At 38.8% G+C, this 21,702-nt stretch overlaps 3 protein-coding genes across 3 annotated transcripts; 2 read left to right on the top strand and 1 right to left on the bottom strand.

The window, feature by feature from the left end:
- Positions 1-1,379: 1,379 nt before the first annotated feature.
- rb1 (retinoblastoma 1) lies at positions 1,380-21,091 on the bottom strand. The gene is made up of 27 exons (XM_023404780.2): positions 20,818-21,091; positions 20,323-20,443; positions 19,297-19,400; positions 18,851-18,985; positions 18,718-18,756; positions 18,517-18,566; positions 18,177-18,287; positions 17,683-17,828; positions 17,496-17,573; positions 16,275-16,384; positions 16,100-16,177; positions 15,820-15,907; positions 15,608-15,724; positions 15,443-15,499; positions 15,050-15,081; positions 14,792-14,868; positions 14,409-14,629; positions 5,665-5,780; positions 5,125-5,279; positions 4,600-4,745; positions 4,380-4,484; positions 4,137-4,250; positions 3,876-4,024; positions 3,664-3,694; positions 3,401-3,543; positions 3,112-3,158; positions 1,380-2,971 (listed from the first exon to the last, which is right to left on the bottom strand). Exons 1-27 carry the CDS (start codon positions 20,925-20,927, stop codon positions 2,907-2,909), a joined length of 2,745 nt encoding a protein of 914 aa, XP_023260548.1. The 5' UTR covers positions 20,928-21,091; the 3' UTR covers positions 1,380-2,906.
- On the top strand, positions 7,470-10,878 carry LOC111653980 (lysophosphatidic acid receptor 6-like). The gene has a single exon (XM_023404781.2). The coding sequence runs from the start codon at positions 7,994-7,996 to the stop codon at positions 9,098-9,100; it is 1,107 nt and encodes a 368-aa protein (XP_023260549.1). The 5' UTR covers positions 7,470-7,993; the 3' UTR covers positions 9,101-10,878.
- LOC147819191 (lysophosphatidic acid receptor 6) lies at positions 12,793-13,785 on the top strand. The gene has a single exon (XM_087173582.1). The coding sequence runs from the start codon at positions 12,793-12,795 to the stop codon at positions 13,783-13,785; it is 993 nt and encodes a 330-aa protein (XP_087029708.1).
- Positions 21,092-21,702: the final 611 nt, after the last annotated feature.

Genomic DNA, 21,702 nt, shown 5'->3' with positions numbered 1-21,702 from the left:
ACTAAGCACTTTGGTGTCCTGCGATCATGTGCTACCAGCTGACTGCATGGACCCAGTACCCACAAACTCAATAACACACTTTCATCCCCCATGGGGCAATGCCAATTAAAATGTAACCGGTTCTAAGTGTTTCATGCTTGGCTGGGCCCACACCAAACTGTTACTGCATTCAAACACGAATTAACTCTGGTCTCCCCACTGGAAACAGCACCATGGTACAATTAAAGTAGCTGTTACCGAACAGGCAGCAGCTGTCACCACTTTCCCCCAGAGGACCTGTGAGTTCACAGCAGTGGGAAAAACAAGGAGCTGCAAGTAAAGGATTTACCGATTATTTTCACCCGCTTTTTTCATGCTGTTTGCTTTGTGGAAGCATTCCGGTCTAGTTACTAAAATTAGTTTTATTTTTGTCTTTTGTGCTTTCATCTTGTCTTGAATATTTCAGACACTGAGTTTAACCCTTAGTCTGGATTACTTGCTTTTCTGATATATTTATTGGCTCCTTATCAGTGTAGAATGAGTCACATGTCATTTCAGCTGTACTGTCTAACTGCACTGATGGATTTGGGACAAATTCCTATTGACACCACACAACTTATATTTACTTCACCACAGAAAGAGTCATCATCACTTGTAAGTTGTGAATTACAAACGTATATCTTTCAGTGTTGAATGCATGCCTACGAGACACCTGATGATACCAGACCAACTAAATTAATGGCCAAATACATTTTTACTAATTTACTGTACTCAAGAATGAATCCATGAATCAATGAACCCATTCAATCATCAGTCATCTTACTGAGCTGCCATCTTGTTTAGTAGTGAACCCTGACTGGCTGCTGCTTCTTGTGAACATAATGTTGCACAGCAGAGGGAGGGAAAGGACCGCTGTGGACCTAAAGATCAGGTCTTGGTTGTCACTACAATTCTTTTGGCGCCATGGGAGGTAATAAAATACGACACTTTAAAATCAATTCCAAAGTCTATTTTCTGCAAAAGTCCTGTTCCTTTATTGGTTTCTAATCACTGCTGAAATACTTGATGATGAAAAATATAATTGTTCTGGTTTTAAAAACAATGAGGAGCTGGTCTAAACTGTCATTTATTTGGCTTCAGTTTCCTGGTAATGGATGATTCTAAAGGTCAAAGTACTGGTGTCTTAAGTTAGGGTTCCTGAGATGGATGTTACATACATTTTAGCTGTGGTGTGGTTTTGTGAAATGGGGTCCTGGACAATAAAACTTGACAACAAGGAGTGACAGATGTGGCAGAGTTCATCCTATTTTCTCCAGTTTCTTTTTCATAGCTGACACTCAAATGGTCTTTTCTCAAAGGTTAGCCAACACAAGAGGAAAAAAAAACATCAAAACAGAGGATGTAGAACAAAGCTTTAAAATGTGTCCTTTGAGAAACTGGAAAGAAATTTACAAGACTTTCTGACAGACAATAAACAGAGGAAACTAACAACACTGTCAGTGTATCAATAGAAAAACACAAACCAAAAAAAAGAAAAAAGAAAAGATCTTTCACCCCAAACAGGTTTCAGCTACTGTTGGCTGCAGTTAATCAACACTGGAGTCATGGCAACTGATTAGCAAAAAAGAAAATACCTGCATGTAATGAATTCTACAGAAGCGTAATGCATTCATTCAAAAAAAGAAAATCTGCTCTGTTTTTCTGAATTAATGAGATTATTATCACAAATTCTGAGATATGACCTTTAAACTCAGAAAAACAGAGTGGATTTTCTTTCTTAAGTGAATACATCGCTTCCGTATACCTCAATGCAAAGAAGTACAAAAACCAAATTATATTTTTAGAAGAAATATTTACTGTGTAAAGGAACTACTTCAATAAAGTACAATATAAACACATTTTAATTTAAAAACTCTGGTAATTGACATTTCTAGCAATATTTTACTGTGGTATACAGAGTCCACATTGCTATATGTGGAATATATTCATCGTTGTAATGTTTTTCTCCTCCTTCTCAAAATCCTCCTACTCCAAAAATTAGAATGAACCTACTGATGTGTAGAAAACTGAGTGCAAACATAAAAAAAATATTCCTTTAATTGAAACACATTAGGTTTGCATTGGATGTATGATGTAGTTTTACAAAGCAAAAGTAAAGCAAGTTACTATAAAACTATATGTTACAAAGAGAGACATTACCTGTAACCACATCCTTTGAAACTATTCTATAATAATGAATTTTGGTTGAGTGCAAATTATGTATGATTTCCCTTTAAGTGATATTTGATTGTTTTAAAGTTCTCACTTTATGATACAAACTATACTTTCCCAAGTTGGAGTAAAATATCACATTAAAAGTAAAACTGCAGCAGGGAAAGACGTACTGATACTGACACTTACTCCTTTTTTGCGGAGATTAATCATGATTTAACACTTGAAATGTTGCATCATGATTGAAACATTTGAAATATAAAAATTTGAAATTTGTCAAAAAGAAAAAGGTCAGACTCAACCAATTATTTAACAACTAGAAAACCAGCAATGTGTCCTTTATAACGCTCTTGACAACTGAGAACACTCAGTTCTCACTCAGTGAAAACAATGATTTCTAATACCATCCACAAATTAATACCACTCTTACAAGCAAACACACTTCATCTCCAACAAGTCAAATTCAAATTAAATTCAATGATGTCAATCATTATTCAGTTAAAACAGTTCAGTTAAAGCATCAACAACAACAACAACAAAAAAAAGAGAGGAGAATGTCCCCTATATTCACATATCACTCCTCAAACACAAAGTTAAATACTAAAACTAAAATTCATTACTAAATGTACAGGAACTCATGTTTCACTTTAAGTGTGAACTAAAGGTAGTGTTCACGTTGTGACAAACAGTGCAGGTCAGTTCAGTAGGTTTTAGAGTTACTCCTTCCTTGCTTCTGCGTCCTCCTTCATCTTCTGCTCCTGCATGCGACTCCGAGTGGAGCCTGGAAGAAGAAGATGGTCAACAGAGGAACATACATCCATAAGCTGTACAACTGACAAAAAAAAACACATGAAGAAGAGGAACTGAAAATATCAAAAGAAAAAAATGGAACTGAATATTTAAGAAACAGTTTTCACTTACTCATCTCTGCAAGCTTCTGTATCAGTGTAGAATCTCCTCCAGATTTGCTGTAAATTGAAATATATAAAGTGCTTAATTGAAAAAAAAGGTAGAATACATTTTTATTACTTTATTCACCAAATTAATATAATAATTCAGATAACCTGTAATAAGATGAATGTAATTTCTATGTATAATGTAATATTTCTTTATACTTTTACATTGCCAGTACTTAAACTGTTTTAATGTGTTGAATGACTTTGATGTAAAATTTGTAAATCTGGCGAATATAACTCCATTTGTGACCAACCTGCCATCGGCTTCATCCTGTCCGTCCACATCGAACCGTAACCTCTTCAGAGGCTTTGGAGCAGAGCCGAGATCCAGAGTCCTCTTAAAGGACCGATCGCTGCTGTTGACCATCTGGTTGATCTTTTGGAAGCGACTGGACAGCTGCAGATGAAAACAAAACGGAAACAACAGGGCCGGTGAGGAAAAGATCATTAACCACTGCAGCTGTTAGATTGAGATTTTCCTTCAATATTCTACAGAGCAAACAAAACAGGCACATACCCCAAAAGATTCACCGATCGATACCAACATTCTGCAAAAGGTAAAAAAAACAAACATGAGAAAAATCATGTGCAAAGAATTTTTTTTTCAAAATAATTTTTAAGGATAATGCTAATTCACAAGTGTAGTTGAATGGCCTTTTCTCTTTTTACCAAAAATCCTTCAAGTTGACTTAAGAGAACATCAAACTTCCGTGAATGTAAAGAACTGACCTGGAGCGAGGAGTCATGATACCCGGGGACATGCGTGGGCTTTTCAGAGGGGAGATGTACACATTATTGCTGCCAGGCACACGCAGAGGTGAATTTGGAAACTTGTAGGGGCTGCGTGGTATTTGTGGGATTGGAGAGAGGGTAGGCGGCTAGAAAGAAAAAAAGAGAGCAACAATGAGAGGGTATAGTAAGTATATACATTCATCTGATTGAACATGTATTAAAATCAAACTATAGCCCCTGACAGGGAAGGTGTCTCACCCGGGTAGAAGCATACTGCAGGATGTTGGTTTTCAGCTTCTGCATGAACACTTGATTGTAAAAGACAATTATGGAGTCATAGTGGCCTTCAGTGATTAACACATGCTTAAAAGTCTGCAACACACAGAGTGACATGAAGAGAAACAAAGTTAAAAAACATTTTATATCATAATTCAACATGATGTTTGAAAGCAAAGAAACAGCCTGAAGGATAACAAAGTTATTAATGAAAGGTCAGGTCACCTCTTGGTTGGTGTTGGCCATGTTCTTGTATGCCGTGACGATGGTCTTGAAGCGCAGATCAACACTCTTCACTTTACATATGGCATACATGGCTGACATCATCAACTATGCCAAGAGAACAAGAGAATAAGAGACTGAGTCAAAGTGAGTAAAAAAGACAAAGAGCAAGAGAAATGATACAAAGAAGAGAAAAAGAGGAAGCAGCATCTTGTCAGGTTACCTGGTCGAGGTGACGGTCTCTCATCAGCTCATACTCGTACTGCAGTGTGTGCTGGAATAGTGTCCATATGATGGGCTCCAGTTCAGGGTGGGAGGACAACAGGTAGGAGCAGAGTATCTTTAGTCTTGTATAAGCCAGGCGATACACTACAGAGAGAGGAAATCACAGACGCAGTTGGACACAAACAGCAACAGCAGTACACTGTAACATAAATGGAGAAAAAACCTGAGGGATAACTGTACTGAACAAAACAAACAGAAAAAAAATATTTGTTGTAATTTTCTAATACTTTCTTCAGTCTTATGATTTCCAGTTTATTATAGAGAAATCCATCACTGAGAAAAAAGTGGCGATGACTGAATCTTTGTGAAATTGAAGGAGGCCGTGTCTAGATTCTGTTTGTCTTCATTATATAGAATTTACCCGAGAGAGCCAGAGACACTTAATGTGTTGTGGGAAATATAACTTAAAAAGGAATCTGCGCTCATCAAAAACAAGTGAGGGAGAGCTTGAACCTCATCTTACACTTTTTATAGAAGAGGCTGAGAGAGTTGGACTTTGGGTGTCGTGGAGTCTGACCAGCGGGCTGGGTCAGAACCTGAGAGGAAGCTTGAGAGCTGGCAGTGGCTGGGGACTCAGGAGGTAAGGCACGATGGCCCGGGCGCATGGGGGACAGATATCTGTAAGATCAATGGAAAAACCAATGGGCCCAGTCAGTTACACCATCAATACTAAAGAAAATATTCAATTAAAATTTTCATTAAATGTAAACCACAATTCACAGATAATTAGAGGGTTCAGAATAAGGTAGTAGAGGCTAAAAGCTACAAATAGGAAGACTCATGGTGAGTATAAGTCATGAAATTTAACAGATATGTTTTTTTTTTTTTAAATACCATGATACTTATCTATGACTTAAAGGTGAAAAACTGTTGTACTTATGACTTACAGTGGTTTTACAACAGCTAAAAGGGTTTGCTGGTATGCAGCAGCTGCAAGACCTCCCTAGACCAGCATGCATACCAGCAGCTGAAAAACAGAGTGATTGTGGTGTAAGAGACTCACAGGTCTGCTGCGGTGTGGTTGTGCTGCAGTGGTTGGCTGAAACTGGCTGGGGTCTCAACCTGCTCTGCTGCTCCGCCCTCATGCTCCTGTTTCAGCAGCTCAAACAGCGGGGAGGCCTGCGGAGACACAAACATGATAATGATTGATACATATTACCACATGTGCATCTAAATCATGTTAAAAAATTACTGCATATCGTTTACCAGAAAACAGAATTCAAGAAGTAAAATTTGGACAAAAGAGAAAAACCTACTGAAAGCCAACGTGAGGGGAGTTTTTCAACCTCTGTCAAGACTAATTAAGCACACATCAACTTTTACTGATGCAAATTACAACTTCACCTACAGTACGCCTGAGAAATTAATACCTCAAAGCTTTGCAAATAAACACCAAAGCAGAATTCGAATGAGCTTTGGCTACTCTAAATCACATTTAACATTTTATATGACTTGGAAAAAAAGATACAATCACACTGTTATCTTAATCACAACACTACCCCTGGTGTCACAGCTTATGTTTTCTATATTTCAATTCTTTTCTCAATTAATAAAATTGTCGCTTTGTCTGTAAAATGTCAGGATATGATGAAAAATGCCCATCACAGTTTCCATGACAACATCTTTTAATGTTTGACCAACAGTCAAAAACCCTAAAAAGTCCAATTTACAGTGATAGAAAACAAAGACAAACAGCAAATCCTCACAATGGGGGAGCTGAGACAAGTGAAAGTACAGCATTTTCACTTGAAAAGTGACCCAAACTATTATCAACTAATTGGTAATACACACAATTGATACAATTAATTGGTATCAGCTCTAGCAGTCTCTGTGACATGAGGAAACCACAGAAAGAGAATCAGGGATGTTAACCTACTGACATGGAATTAAGATAATATCAAATATGAATTATCATTGATATTGATCAATTATCAAAAATAGTAATGGACTGATAATATATCTGTTCCTCAATTTTATCTTGATCTGAGGACACTCCCTATAGTGCCCTATCTGGTTTTAGTGTTAGATGGAAATCCCTACAAAATTAACCCAAACAATCGTTCTATTTAAAACAATGTTTGAATTTCATCTTAGAAATATATATAAATATATATAGACTGAAGGACATGTAGGCAAGTGGTGAATGTGAATATTGATATATCATACACTGAGAAGAAATCAGAGATTAAATCATACAGAGAAGTGGGTGTGGTAATAACTCAGCAACTTACACTATGACTTCAGGTACAGACCTGCTATTACTACATTCTTCATGTCATACTCGCCACGCCCGGCTGACGACACTGTCACATTTCAAAAGAACAGTTGGTATCTCATTGCTTAAACAGCATTCAGTGACGTATAGCGGATACAACACTGCAACATTTTTTTAGGTTGAAATCATTGCACTAATAAGAGTCTTGTGTTCTTTGTCTAATGTAGACTTGTGATTAAAGTCTCTACTTTTACCTGATTATTTGTTTGAAAATTGAAAGTGAAATACCAAAAGTCATAGTCATAAAGTCATAAAGTGTTAGTGGGCAGACAGTAAAATCGCCTGGTGACAAAATCATGTGATATTTTCAGTGGCTGATTTAAAAGAAGAAAGAAGAATCACCTAATTTAAGTTTGTAATTAAAAAGGAAATTGTGTGAATCATGAACCACAACCATTTCTGACAGATTCTCGGTACTCAAATTTCAGGTGAATGCATAAACAAAGAAGAGATGGGAGGACTTTGTCCCCAGTGGAGGCTCCTCCCTCTTTGTTTCAACAGCCCACTGTGTTTTTTGTGTTAGAGCCTCTGACTTGCAGCCTGCTATGAGGTTGCTGATATATGGTAAGGCAGGAGCAGAGTAACAATCAGCATGTCCCCTGCCCCAGGGCTACTACAGGAACAGACAGGAGAGGAAGAGAAGAACAACTCGACTGTTCACAGAGTTGAGGAGAGACACATGATTGTTCTCTCAAAGGGGATAAACATTTCAACTGCGGAAGACAACTGAAAAGACCGGAAACTCCAATTAAATGAGGAATATTGGACGTGCAGGACAGCTTTCAAATAAGGAAAACTGATGTAAAGAACTGTGGATACCAATACAGGTATTTTGTGGAGTCGCTCTATGCTTTCCTTCTAAGTATTTCATAACATAAAACCACACAAACTGAGCATTCTTCAGTAATTCAGGACTGTTTTTCTATACAAATGAAATTTTTCCTGCCTGTTGCACATGGATGGATTAACAAGGTGAACTTGGATTTTTATGGACACACAAACACACGACTGACAAGTTTTCACTCGGTAAATACAAATTTACCAGCCTGGTCTAAAGATGTATAACAACACCCTTCAGACTCTCAACACCACTGCACTGGGTGTCACTCAAAATTACATGAACTGCAATAAGAGTGATGACTTCAAATACCCTCTGTACAGCTCGGTTTTCAGCCTGGTGTTTGTGGTTGGACTTTTCTTCAACATGGTGGCTGTTTACATTTTTGGCTGTACACTGAAGCTGCGAAATGAGACCACGACATACATGATGAACCTTGTTGTCTCCGACTCTCTCTTTGTTCTCAGCTTGCCTTTTCGGATTGTTTACTTCATTAAACGTGACTGGCTATTTGGAAGTGTGCTCTGCAAGATCTCTGTGGCGCTTTTCTACACCAACATGTACGGCAGCATCCTCTTCCTCACCTGCATCAGCGTCGACCGTTTCCTGGCCATTGTGTACCCGTTTCGTTCCCAGAATATTCGTACTAGGAGGAATGCCAAACTGGCCTGCTGTACAGTGTGGGTGATGGTTCTTTCAGGAAGTATACCCACAGGGTTTCTCTTGGACACCACTTCACCCAGAAATGCCAACTCCTCCTCAAACTTCTGCTTTGAAAACTACTCCAAAAAACAGTGGAAGTCTGAGCTGTCCAAGGTGGTGGTGTTTATTGAGACTGTGGGCTTCATCATCCCGTTATTGGTCAATGTGTTCTGCTCGGTCACGGTTCTACGGACACTGAGGAAACCACAAACCATTAGCCGTGGAGGGAACCTCAACAAGGTAAAAATCTTGAGGATGATCCTTGTGCATCTGCTCATCTTCTGCTTCTGTTTTATTCCCTACAATGTCAATCTCATCTTCTACGCCCTGGTCCGCTCCAACGTCCTGAAGGGATGCTACGCAGAATATGTGGTCAGAACCATCTACCCCATTGCTCTGTGCATAGCAGTAACCAACTGTTGCTTTGATCCAGTCATTTACTACTTCACGTCAGAGGCCATTCAGAGCTCCATCAAACGCAAGTCCACAGTATGGCACAATGGTGCCAAGCTATTCGACAGACTTAATATGGACAGCACACAAAGTAGTCCAAATACAACACCAAAAAGCCTGACCCTGAGGTCTCTGAGATCCAAAATGTTTGTCAATGAGTCAACAGTCTAATAACAACTCTATTGTGACTCTATTATGTGACATGATAATTCAGTGTGTATTGCTGGTGAAACTCCATTTGGATCTGGCGGCAGCAGCGTGGTCTAGAGGATCATAACAACACATAAGCACAATGGTTGCTAAGGAGTTACTCTCTCAGTGTCTACTGGACACAACAGACAGTTTGGACTGGGACTTATGACACTGATCTCTAGTCAGTCAATAAACGAGTGTAGCAACTTTGAAAATAATAAAGTGTGTTGCAGCATAAATACCCTTTATCAAAGTGACAATTCACAATGCGCAAGTTGGAAAACTCTATTAAAGAATGAGTTATGAGTTCATAATGTGCATTAGTGGAAATGACAGGTGTGTGTGCCTAGTCGTGGATGGTGCTGCAAGTTTTAGCTTTTGCACATGACATTTAATTATAGTGTTATTCCTCAGCACAGATTCTCCTATAGGAAAGTTCTTCTTTAGCAACTGTGAACCAGTATTACAGTTTTTTTATGTACTGTGCAGTTTCTAAGTATTTGTGGCCTCAGTAAGGCTTTTAAGCACTTTATAGAGCAGCATGTTCTATAACTGTATTCACCCCTTATACTGAAAACAAATACATTTTTTTTTAATTTTAATTTCACTACTGGTTTGACAGAGTGGCGTGTTGTGAAATGTTTGACGTTATCAGGGTATCAATTGTCTCTGTGGGTGCCACCAAATCATTTGTCTAGACTGATGAGTCATACAGTTAGTAGCAACACAGGTACAGGTGCTGTGGTTGGCCAATGCCATGAATGCACAATGACTCAATAAATTTCAAATACAGATTAAAGGTTTGGTCAATAATTGAAAGCTGAACGAGGCAACACTGCATTTCCACTGCCAATGGCCTTGTCTACATTACTGGTCACTTCTGTAGAAAATAGCGAGGGTCAAAACATAAAGACATGAAAACATGTCAAAAATTCAGAATCTGCTCTGCTGAAATTCTGCATTAAGAACAAAACTGGAGTATATTGAAATTAAATTCAATGCGAGTTACAACATGAGGAATTTTCAATCAATTCTTTTTCACTGTCATGATTTTGCTAGTTTACGAAGAAGTAAATGTGAAAACACAGCGCACAGTGCAAATGGAATATGGCGCAGCTTGAATGCATGTGAAATATTTGTCCCTTCTTGTAAAAGCTGTGTGCTGCAAGACCGAGCACTGCTGCATTCCTGTTGAGAGGCGTTGCCTGAGGGTCTGCACTGACTAGGGTAGCCTCATCATCACCATGCACGGATGAAAGATTGCGAAACTGAAGCAGGCGAGCGACAACATGCCTCCTAAGGGAGAAGAACATTTACAAAGTAGAAGACAGGCCACAATGATCCAGTGAATCCAGATTCTGTGAATATTGCAGAACGTAAACTTAAACTGGCGTCTGAGATAAACAGAATAGGCAATTTCTGAAGACTTATTTTTCCATGTTTGGACTCCTGACATTACTACATCCACACCTTCACCCAGCACAACTGAAATATTTGTACTGGATAAATGGTTTTGTGTGGAAAAAGTCCGTCTAACTCAAGGTTGACATGATAAATCACACAGACTTGTGATGCTCTGATAATAGTATATTATAAAAAGAAGTAATTATAATGATGATTGATACATTTTACTGTATGTGAAGAGTTTTTGTGGAATTGAATAGTAAAAACACACCATCCCATTTCTGTTTGTATTGATAATTGTAACATGAAGGTAAGGTTTACTTTTTGTGCACAGAATAAATCTTAACCAGTTATTTTGGAGTTGTGTCTGTCATTTGTTTTATATATTTTGAATTCAGATCTATGTAAAAAGGGTGTGTAGCTAAGTCATCATCTGTGCCATAGTAGCCTAATATTCTACAAATTAAGATTATTTAAACAGAGACTTTTTTAGTTCAACGCTGCTTCATTTACATCCCAATTTAACTGGTGAAGTAAATTTGTATAGTTTGCACCTATTACCTACATCAGATTCTTCAATACACAAACACTCAAATTTTGAGTCACAAGAGTTCTGACTAATTAAGACATATATGGCATCAAACTATTTGTCTCTGGTTCTCTTTGGCTCTACTAACCATGGACACAGATCTTCTCTGAGTTCTTCTTCAATTGTCTGAAAGGTGATTGTAGTTAACAGTTAATGATTAACTCCTTTTATACAAGCAGCCATAAACATGACTGTAATGAAACTATGCGTGCTTAATTGTATGGCTTATCACAAAACTCAGTTCTATGAGAAAACTAGTTAATATCTGTCAATTCTCAATCCAAACTAGTGATAAAGTTCAAATCTCTCTAACCAATTTGACCTAAAAAAACAGAATAAACCACGTGTGTGGGAGAGGAGAGAGGGGGAGATAAAGTGAGATAAAGTGAGAGAGAGATCCTGGCCTGCGTGTGGGTGTCGGCGTGAACTGCTCCAATCAGAAGCATCATGGCAAGTTATCCTGCTGCTGTTATCCTTATCACACTGTCACTGCACTGATGAGACCCTGATACTGGTGAGTGATGAAGTTTTATTGGTTTCATCTGAATTCTCCTCAGTGAGGTTTATATGCAAAATATATAATGGATTAAGATGTGTTTTTTTTTTAATAAAAAGAAGACAGAAAGTTAACTGAATCAGCTTATTAGGGTTGAGTAGAAACTTTAAATGAAGGAGGTCCACAAAGCTTAAGATAAGAATCTATTTTTTCTATGTGATATTCTATCATTTCTATGGTTTTTACAGTGACAGGAGGGTGACAAGAGTCACAAAACAGCTACATGATTTGCAATTCTTGGTCACATTAAGCTTACTTTGTAAGGGTGATAACAGTTACGGTAAAATAATTCAGTTTAAAATTTTAAAAACTATGAATGTCTTATCAAATAATGTTGAAAAATATATAAAAAATGTCAATTGCAATGCTGCATGAAAGCTGACTGATAGATATAATTAATGAATTGATCTGTATAAAAAAAATTATTTAACAATTACATTTTTGAAATCAGCATTCAGATATAATGAATCATGGTATAATTAGGGTTAAGATAATAGTGGGAGCTCCCTTGTGTCCTCGGTCAGTGGTATTGATTTAACTCAATGGTCATTTGATGACTGGAGTGTGTGGAGTTGTTCAATAGCCTAAATTTCTGGTAATTTCCTAACAAAAAAGCAAAAGAGAGAAAAGATTTAACTAATGCATTAGTAAAGTGCACTTACAATCAAACCGTCCCAATCTTGACTGACAGATGCATAACTGGATACTTGCTTATACACTAAAACCTACAGCCTAAATTAACACCTCTGACGATCAACTTTATGAGCGTCACTAAATGTTTATTTACAGCAGGGAAGCAGTATTACATGAGCCATTTCTTTTTTCCCCACTCTGCCTGTAATCAAACCAAATGTTTGCTTGTTTTACAGGTGCAGTTAAAACTTTATTGACAGAATCCTTCCAACCGTCGTTGTGCATATCAAACATTAATTCAGGTGTGCCAGCTGCAGTAGTGTATTTACCTCAGCAAATTTACATTCCATAAAACAGGAGACATTTTGAGTTTATTAAGTCTTTAGTTGCCACAGGTTTAACTGCTCTAGCAGAAGCTACTTAACCGTCCTTCAGATATGAGAGTGACACAGTGATTTTAAGTGTTGGAGCAGCAAATCATTTTGGGACATGGAGCTGTGGAATATGACTGACGAACCAGCGAAGCCATTCTCACCTCTGTCTAACTGCACTGTGGACACCAGCTACCGCTTTACTTTTTATCAAGTGTCTTACAGTGTCATCTTCCTGCTGGGTTTGGCCACCAATGGCCTGGCTCTGCACAGACTGTGTCGGTTTCCTTACACTGTTAACAGTACAGCCATCTACATGGTCAGCCTGTCAGCTGCTGACTTGTTTTTTGTGATCTCCCTTCCTCTGAGAATCTACTACTACAACCAAAAGGCTCAAGCCTTGTCCTCCAACACAGGAGAGCCGTCCAGTTGGACTCCTGGGGTGGCTTACTGCCACCTCACTTTCACACTCAAATACATCAGCCTGTATGGGGGCATCTTTTTCCTGGTGTGCATCGCTGTGGACCGTTATTTTGCTGTTGTGCACCCACTGGCATCAACGCTCCGCAGGCTGCGTGTTGCACAGCTGGTAAGTGGGGTGATCTGGTTCCTGGTGTTGGGGCTGAGTGTGGGTCTGCCTCTGCTGCGCTCTGCAGCCGCTCGCCAACACCAGCCCTGTCTGTTGGACCCGTCCTTGCAACGCCATCGAACCATCATACTGGCAACCCTGGGCTTAGTGCTGGGGTCATTTCTGTTGCCCACTGTGCTACTTCTCTACAGTTACTGCAGAGTGCTGAGTGTGCTTCGCCAGCCTAGACATCGCTCTCGCAGCCAGCTCCGCAGCCGCCAGCACACTCTCACAGTCATTTACTGGGTGCTGGGCATCTTCCTATTGTGCTTCCTCCCTTATCACATCAACCTGCTGGGATACACCCTCACACATGTGGGACTGCTGCCCCATTGTGGCCTAGCCAAGATGACCAAGGCTGTACACCCCGTGGTGCTGTCACTCGCCAGCTCCAATTGCTGCCTGAACCCACTCCTTTACTATTTCTCCAGCAGCCTGGTGCACAGGGAGGCACCTGGTGGTGGAGGCAGTGGCAGCCAGTGACACAAATCATCCCCTACAACTACGGAAAACAACCCGTTTTTTAAGAGCACTATTATAATCACTACTGCTTTAGTGATTATACAATTAACCAGGACTTTTTCTATTCACATACAGTATTCAGTAACCTATACTGTGTGCACTGCTTTGTACGTGGTACTGCAGGTAACTCTGTATGTGTTAAATATGTAATCTGCATTTTAGGTTTAACTGGTTTTGTGAGTGTTCACTTTACTGCAGAGTTGTGTCTCTGGAGTAGTTTGAGGTTCAGTGTCATGTTAACAAGCACTTTGCCAGCTATGGTTGGCTTGGTTATTTGGTTCAGTGCAACTATATGTTTGTGAGATAGGGACATGCAATGAGATTTTTCATATGCAGTGAATACGTGGAAATGCTGCTCCAACATTATGGAGCAGTTTACACAGAATGTTGATCTTATATGTAATTTATGTTATTCCTAAAGTGTTGTAATTTTTTTCAAATGTGCAGTTTGAGAATTGACTGATTGTATAAGGTGGCCATATTAGCAGTAGCTATGTTTTAATGTTGTGTTATTTGTGAATCTTATCAAAATACTGTGACATTATTAAATGTATACTGCAGTCGTAATGAGACATAAAACTGACCGTCCTCCATGCAATCCTCTCCATGATGAGGTTCTCACACGTCTCCAAATGTTTGACGATATCTTTGCTCAGTGTAGGGTCAGCCTTGATGAAGCTCTCGATGACTTTGTAGAAGTCAAAGGCGGAGAGTTTGAACACATCCAGTATCCAGGGGAAACACACATCTGTATCAGCTTGGTCACCACCTCCATGGTTGTATCCTCCAGTCTTAAAACTGCTCTCTAATCATAAGGAGCAAGCAATATAATTATAACGTGTCACACATGTAGAAGAAGTTTAAACATTGATCGGTATTATTGAACCGTAAGATACAACACAGTTATTTAAGAGGTGGTATGCAATGGCATCTGTTGTTAATTTTTTAAGCAAATTACGTGACACACCTCCATATGTTGCCATGACTACCTCCAAAGCGCAGGCCAAGAGTGATGTGTGGAATGTGGAGTCATTGAGGAGTTTACTGAAATGGAAATCATATGACTCAGCTCAAGTCAAATAATGCTTCATTACACATCAAAACAACAAAAATCTTCAATGCATTTCCAAAGTTCAGCTAAAGGTTAAGTGAATAGCCACTTACACTAACTGGCTTCATAATTCTCTAGTGATTTGATAAAAAAAATAAAAAAATAAAAACATACCTGAAATTTTGCACAGACAGTCGCTTCTCTTCCTACAAAGTGAAAAAGTATGAATGAGTATGAACAATATGAATGCAAGTTATTTCAGACACTGAAGTATGTTGAGTCAAAAAGTGTGGGAACCTCTGCTGTATAGTCTACACTTCCAGTGAGTTGCTTCCTGTTGACAGACTTAATTTGCTCTCCACTATGTTGCTATGAAAACAGAAGTCATAAGGGCATAGACAGGTAGATTGAGCTTTTCTGAGATACTTTTTTGGGTAAACCTGAAAATTGCTAAATTTGAATTCACCTGAGCCTCTGAATAAATAGATAAATAATAAAAATACAAAATTGTTGAATAAAACAGTTGAAAAAATAAATTAATGACATAAATTCAAACGAGTCACTCACCGATTTCAGCATTTCCTCCATGACTTTGTAATACAGTCTGACTCCGAGGGTAAATCTCTGAAGGACAACACAAACATGTACTGTAAGTTGGACATTTCAGTAATTTCAGAATGACATGTCTTGCCACTTTTTGTCATTTTTTTTTTTTTGACTGTTAGTTCATACCTGCTTGCCAAGTATGACACAGCGCGGACCGACTGCCTGACCAAATCTTTGGCTGAACGCCTGTTCAAGTGTCTCCAAACGCTTCAGCACGTCCTGCGTCGGGTCCACAGTGCAATTCTGACCAGGCAATAAGAAAACAGGAAATATCTCAAATTAAAGTGGCAAGATGCAGATTCATCGGACATTTAGTGGCAACACTACTAGGGACCCACTTTGAAATATGTATCCAGGTTAGTTGATGGTTGGTCCCCACTGGAGATGAGATCACCCCTCAACTGCTGAATGGAGGTCATGGCAGCTCTGATGAGACAAAACCAAAATCAGACGATCATGACGGACAAACTCAAAACATTTTGTACAATGAAATATGTCCAATAAATTCCACACAGTATAATTAATCCCTTACTAATCTCGAAAGTTTGGTTTTCCATTCGGTCCACTGGGTGAACAATAAACACAATGAAGAACAGGAGAGTGACTACAACTGCTTACCTGATTGGAGTCTGTGGAGGGATGAGTACAGCATCTTCATCTTGCAGGTTCTTCTTTGGCGTTCTCTCCCCCTGTAATCTGAATGCAGGAGGAGATTATTCAACACTTTTCTCTACATTATATTAGCTGATCTACAAGAAAATTAAAACACTGAATAGTGAAGATAACTAATTACATTTCGACTTTAGGCACAAGAACAGTCTCATCTCCATCAAAAAACAGCCGTCCATCAATGTCTCTACTTTTGAGGTAGTGTTCTTCATATTGTTGGTCGAGGTCATTCACCTAGGATGACAATTAAATGTTGAGGTTACTTGCACTTAAATGGTTCCACACATACAAAGATAAACACCATCACTGTGTCCCAGTTGTGCTCAACAGTTTGAATTTTCTCAGTCAAATCCTTTGTTTTCAATTGACCCTAATGCAAATGTGTTAAATGCTAACATGTACAAAAGTATCAAAAATGTAAGTGGTTCCATTTAACTAGTTAAATAATTGTTGCATTGTAGTCTTTTAGATTACCAGCACAAAATAATATGTAATTACACCCTTGACCTACTGTGTAAGAATTATTTCACTGTTGTAAGGAGGTTAACTGCTAATTATCTTGAGCTCTAACAATGCATCAAATTTCATTAGTTAAATGCATATTTTAGATGAAAGATTGTGTTCTGTTAACTACCTCTGCAATCAAAGATATCAGAAAATGATAAGGAATCAGACACTAAAGAATTAACAGGGGTTTCTCAACACATGTACAAGACTTGTCTAGAGATTGTACAATTACAACCATGCCAGAATCTATCTGTATCTGATCAGATCTCATAAAACATCTCTGAAATAAGGCAAGTACTCGACTTGTCTGCACAGTCACAGACACATCTGTGAAATAAAATAATCTGGGCCAAAATCACACTTCATTCTTCAAATTTCATGTTTTTTTCCAATTTATGCAAGCCCCTCATAGGCCAGATCAACATGGTCAGACCTACACATTATTTATATAAGACACTTGTGTAAATAATATGCACCACTCGTTCGTTACTGGGGTAACGTAACAGCAAAAAAAATATGTCCAGTACCCGTTTTCAGAAGAGTTTCAGTGTCAGCAAACAGTAGCATCCTGTCTCTGTTGTTGTCATACCTGCCTTTGCAATATAACACCTACACACAATGAAGGATCCCCTGCTTGAGTACACATTTTCCTGACACCATGTATGTGAAAACAAACATGTAAGAGCAGCAAAGAGAACAACCAACAGCTGTCAGACACTCAAACATTCAACAATGGCAACAGCAAGCAGGAAAAGGTAACTAATGGAAACACTAAGTGCAGAGGAGACAAGGTGAAATCAAACAGTGGAGCAGGTGTTGTGACAATCACAACCCTTACCTGAGGAAAATCTGGGGATCTTGAAAGATCTAGTGAGTCCAGGAAAGCAGAGAAACTGGTCTGGTATACATTCTTCACCTGCAAAAAGAATTGGTATAAAGGACAAATGAGGCCAAAAACACATGGATGGCATAGAAATGTGTTTAGATGATGACTGTAAGAACTATAACAAGAGAAGTGCTCAGACCTCTTCTGCATTGCATTCATTCTCTTTGCACAAGGTTTCGAGAAGCTGCACATCCATCTCTGGCTCTGGAGGTCGGGATTTGGCTTTGCTCTGGTTTCGTCGAGATGTTCGTGTTGGGGGGCTCTGGACTTTACTGATGGATGATTCTGAGAGAAAAACATTTAAGAAGTTAGAAAATCTGTGGGAGGCATGAACTATAGATCTTTTCATGACACAGAATCTCTGATGTTGTGATTACATTTTACATTTTTCATGGCTGGGAAGATCTACTATTATACAACATAAACACAATACTGTGCATATGCTTTTTAAGCAAATAACGTGAAATCACATTAGGTCTAAATGTGCAGTTATGCCTACATCAAAATGTTTCTCTAGTCGCTTTTAAATAAATTCTTCAACTTTTCAGACTTTCAAATTTAGTTGTTCAGTAAGAGGCCATAAAAGTTTATCAAATAAAGACAGATGTCTCAGTAAATGACCCTGAAGCTTACTGTAAAGAGGCTGCAGAAGGTCTGGAGGGCAGCGCTTGATGAATAACTCCAGCGTACAAAGCAGCAGCTGGAATGATATGACCAGGTCATCATCCATCTGTAAGACCCTTCCTGCAGACAGCAAAGATGTAACACATGAGAAGCACCATCACAATACTACTGCTGCAGGCTACAGAGAACAGAACTTTCCAATTCATTTGAGCTCTACAGCTGAGAACAGAGAAGGAAGGAAGGATGGAAAGAAGAAGATGGAGCAACATGAAAACTATTCCATCACGTGTGTTAACAGCTTGATCCTACTTGTTTTTGTTGTTGGTAATGTGTTAAAGGCTAAACCTACCTTTGGCCAAAAGAAACATTGTCCAGCAGCTCCGCATGGTCTCTCTCTCCCTTGAAAATGAGACACTGAACTATTAACCTAGCAACTGGCATCACATCTTTATAACAAACATGCAATTATCAAGCACAAGGCAATAAAGATACTAAAAAATGAGTATGACAAATACATTTCACTCATGTGACAGATAAGTCTCCAACTTACTTGCCATCAGCAACCAAAGCAAAGATCTTCTTGCAAGTCCTGAAGCAAAACAAATATTAAGTTCAGTTACAATTTTGCCACAATTAGTTCTCTATGAATCAAGCACCTGTACTGTACTAATGTGCTCACTCACTTCTCAAACCTCTGGTACAGAGCCAGTGTCACATCATACTTCTTCTCCAGTCGTGTCAGTGCTGAATTCACCTTGGTGCTAATTGTATCCAAGTTCACATCCAACTTCCTCACCAGAGACATAAACTGCTTTACACTACAAAAGTAAGGATGAATGTAGGTGAGAGGACACTTCATTTGAATGAAAACTCAACAAGCAAACTGAAAGAATAAAACTTTAAAACCAGCCCATAAATGCAGGCCGAATTTAAAATTATACTAATAAAATTTTTAAGACTGGTACAGTAATTGTCAAAATGACAAATGCTCCTCAACAGGAATATTCTTCATATTACATCACAGTAATGTGAAGAATATTAAGAGGTAGATTTTTACTTGAAGCTAAAAACAGCAATTCAGCAGCATATGCTATAAATTCAAGCACTGTGAAAGCTGCTGATTACTTACTTTAGACTGACTGCTTTCAGAACCTGAGTTAAAGTGAAACAGGCAACATCCATGTCTGTCACAGTCACAAAGAGACAAGCACCCCACAGCCTTTTCTGATTGTCCTGAAATAAAATGTAAAAAGAGAAATGTTTAAAAAAGTGAGGTATTTTTCTAATCACTGACATCAATGAATATGAAGACCTGGTGGAGAATGTTGAGTAGGACTGAAACATAAATATAATAGATCTGTTACAACAAAGCAATATAATACAAATACATATTTTATCAAAGACATGTTAGTCCACCTTTGTTATAAGATGTTAAAATTTCCTTTAACAGATTAGCAAAAGGTTAACCTTTCATCAACACTTCAGAAAAACCACCTCAACATGACAAGAGCATCACACATAGACACTGTGCCACACTGTCGGATTAGATTGATATGTAGGGTACAATTTAAGGTGACACTAATGTCAAACTTTACACCTAATCTCACAGATAATACCCACATAAGACCTGTGACAGTGTGATATGAGACACATGCCTGCTCATTACGTGCAGTGCATCCTCGTCTGCGATCCTTTAACCAGCAGTGAAAAGGTTACCATTCGGTTGATATTTGTGCAGCTTTTACATGTACTTGCACTACTTGAATGCCATCCAAAATCAGTGACTATGTTTTCCTGTGAGTCAATTTCTGATACTGTACTGTTAGACTGACAAAAACTACAAAGCTGTCTACAGTTTTTGTGTTGTGCTACAATTACTGCAGGAGGATAATCCTTGTAGGGCAAATTGGAGAAAGCTGTTTGAAAAGCTTTGGAGGGGGTTTGGTTGTTAAGCCATGTTCATTTGAATTGTTAGGGTCTGGATGCCTTAGTGGCCATTTAATTCTGACCAAACTGTATAAACAGTAAGTGAGCTGTCTCCAAATGGGATTCTTGTGTTCTATTATAGGGTGGCTTTGAAACAGACTAATACAATTTCCAGGCAGGATCACAACATTGCAGATCTACTGTCACATTACTGCATATAAATACATACAGCGACTTCATCCATGGACTCTTGAATGGTTTTCCACAGGGTCCAGGCACGGTCACAAACCAGGTCTGTGACGTGAAGGCTCTTGCACAGGGTCACAAACTCGGCATCCTTGTCTCTGTGTCTAGTGGATGAAGACCATAAACCAACGTTATGGAGTTTCGGGACATCAAAACAAGCCTCCCGGCACAGGTGTATTTATGTGTTATAACAGCGCCACATCACATGCTATATATGATACTGAATATTAACACCCTGTGGTGAGTTGTGCAGGACTGAGAGACGTTAAAACTCATAGGTTTTACCTCTAAATACAGGCCTGGCTTCGTTTAAAGTAGCTAGCTAGTCAGCTTCACGGTTAGTCACAGCTAACAAGAGTGAAATACCAGCACAAACTAACGTTAGCTAAACATTTAGGCTACGGTGTAAATACATTTTACAGAGGAGCTAAGTAATTCTCTGCTGAGACCTGGATGAGGCACAAAAAACGTCTCTTACTTTTTAAGAGATAACTCTGGACTCTCCCTCTTGTCTGGAGAGGCACTTTCAGCACTGGGCTTCAGCCCCTTGCTCTGTGTCGTCCCAGAGTTGCGCTTTTTAGGTGGCATCTTGGTTTACGGTTAGCTAACAGACAAATATAAAACTTAGAAATAGAAATGTGATTTGAAGTCGACAAATAATGTTTACTAAGTTTAAATCCCACTGCACGAGTTCCGTAGCAACAATACAACAAAACCTCACTGACTTCCTGAAAGCGTGTGTGCTCGATTTGTAACACGGAAGTGCGCTGCGGGTTCCGGTGTCGCCGGTGTCTCAGCAGCTGTTAGCCGCCCTCCACGCTAAGTGCTCAAAATCCCGTGTATATTAACGTCTTCGCTGAGTTTAGTGGTCGTTTATCTCTATTTAAACCCAGTACTGCCGACAGTACCATTAAATGTAGTAGTATATACATATAATGTAGTCTTAGGCTCTCTGTGATGATAAACAGAGAGCAGTGTGCGTTCCCAGGGATCACGTGACCAAACGAAATCGAACTAACCCAAACCCACGAGATGAAAACGCGGGAAAATATATACGCAACATCCGCTCATTTGCATGTATCCCGCCATCCAAACGAGTCACAAAGGATTTCAGGGTTTTTCTACTGCACTGGACAGCTGGTAGAAAAGTAGACGACTCATCATTTCAGCCGATGTGATGTAATTATATAGTTATTACGGTGATGTAGATCGTGCATATGTTCACTTTGTTCACCTTGTTTCACAAATTACTACGCACTGACGTCTTTACCTTTTAACCTACCAGAGAAACACGCATTTCACTATAGTTATAAAAGCTATAATCTATTCTCTTTGGTCACTAAAAGTTTCTTTAATACGTTTT

Source organism: Seriola lalandi, unplaced genomic scaffold, assembly GCF_002814215.2.
Source record: "Seriola lalandi dorsalis isolate HSWRI2012SDOR001 ecotype SW California unplaced genomic scaffold, Sedor1 jcf7180002054256, whole genome shotgun sequence".
Lineage (NCBI taxonomy): Eukaryota > Metazoa > Chordata > Actinopteri > Carangiformes > Carangidae > Seriola > Seriola lalandi.
The sequence above is the reverse complement of the archived record's forward strand: the minus strand, read 5'-3'. Positions and strand labels throughout refer to the sequence as shown.

Bases quoted from the DNA above. Each gene is read 5' to 3' on its own strand.
- rb1 (XM_023404780.2), bottom strand. From the start codon at position 20,927: ATGCCACCTAAAAAGCGCAACTCTGGGACGACACAGAGCAAGGGGCTG. The intron at 19,401-20,322 runs GTATGTATTTAT...ATTTTATTTCAG, and splicing joins AGTCCATGGATGAAGTCGCT to GACAATCAGAAAAGGCTGTG. The intron at 4,025-4,136 runs GTGAGACACCTT...TTTTCTTTCTAG, and splicing joins TGCAGTATGCTTCTACCCGG to CCGCCTACCCTCTCTCCAAT.
- LOC147819191 (XM_087173582.1), top strand. From the start codon at position 12,793: ATGGAGCTGTGGAATATGACTGACGAACCAGCGAAGCCATTCTCACCT.
- LOC111653980 (XM_023404781.2), top strand. From the start codon at position 7,994: ATGTATAACAACACCCTTCAGACTCTCAACACCACTGCACTGGGTGTC.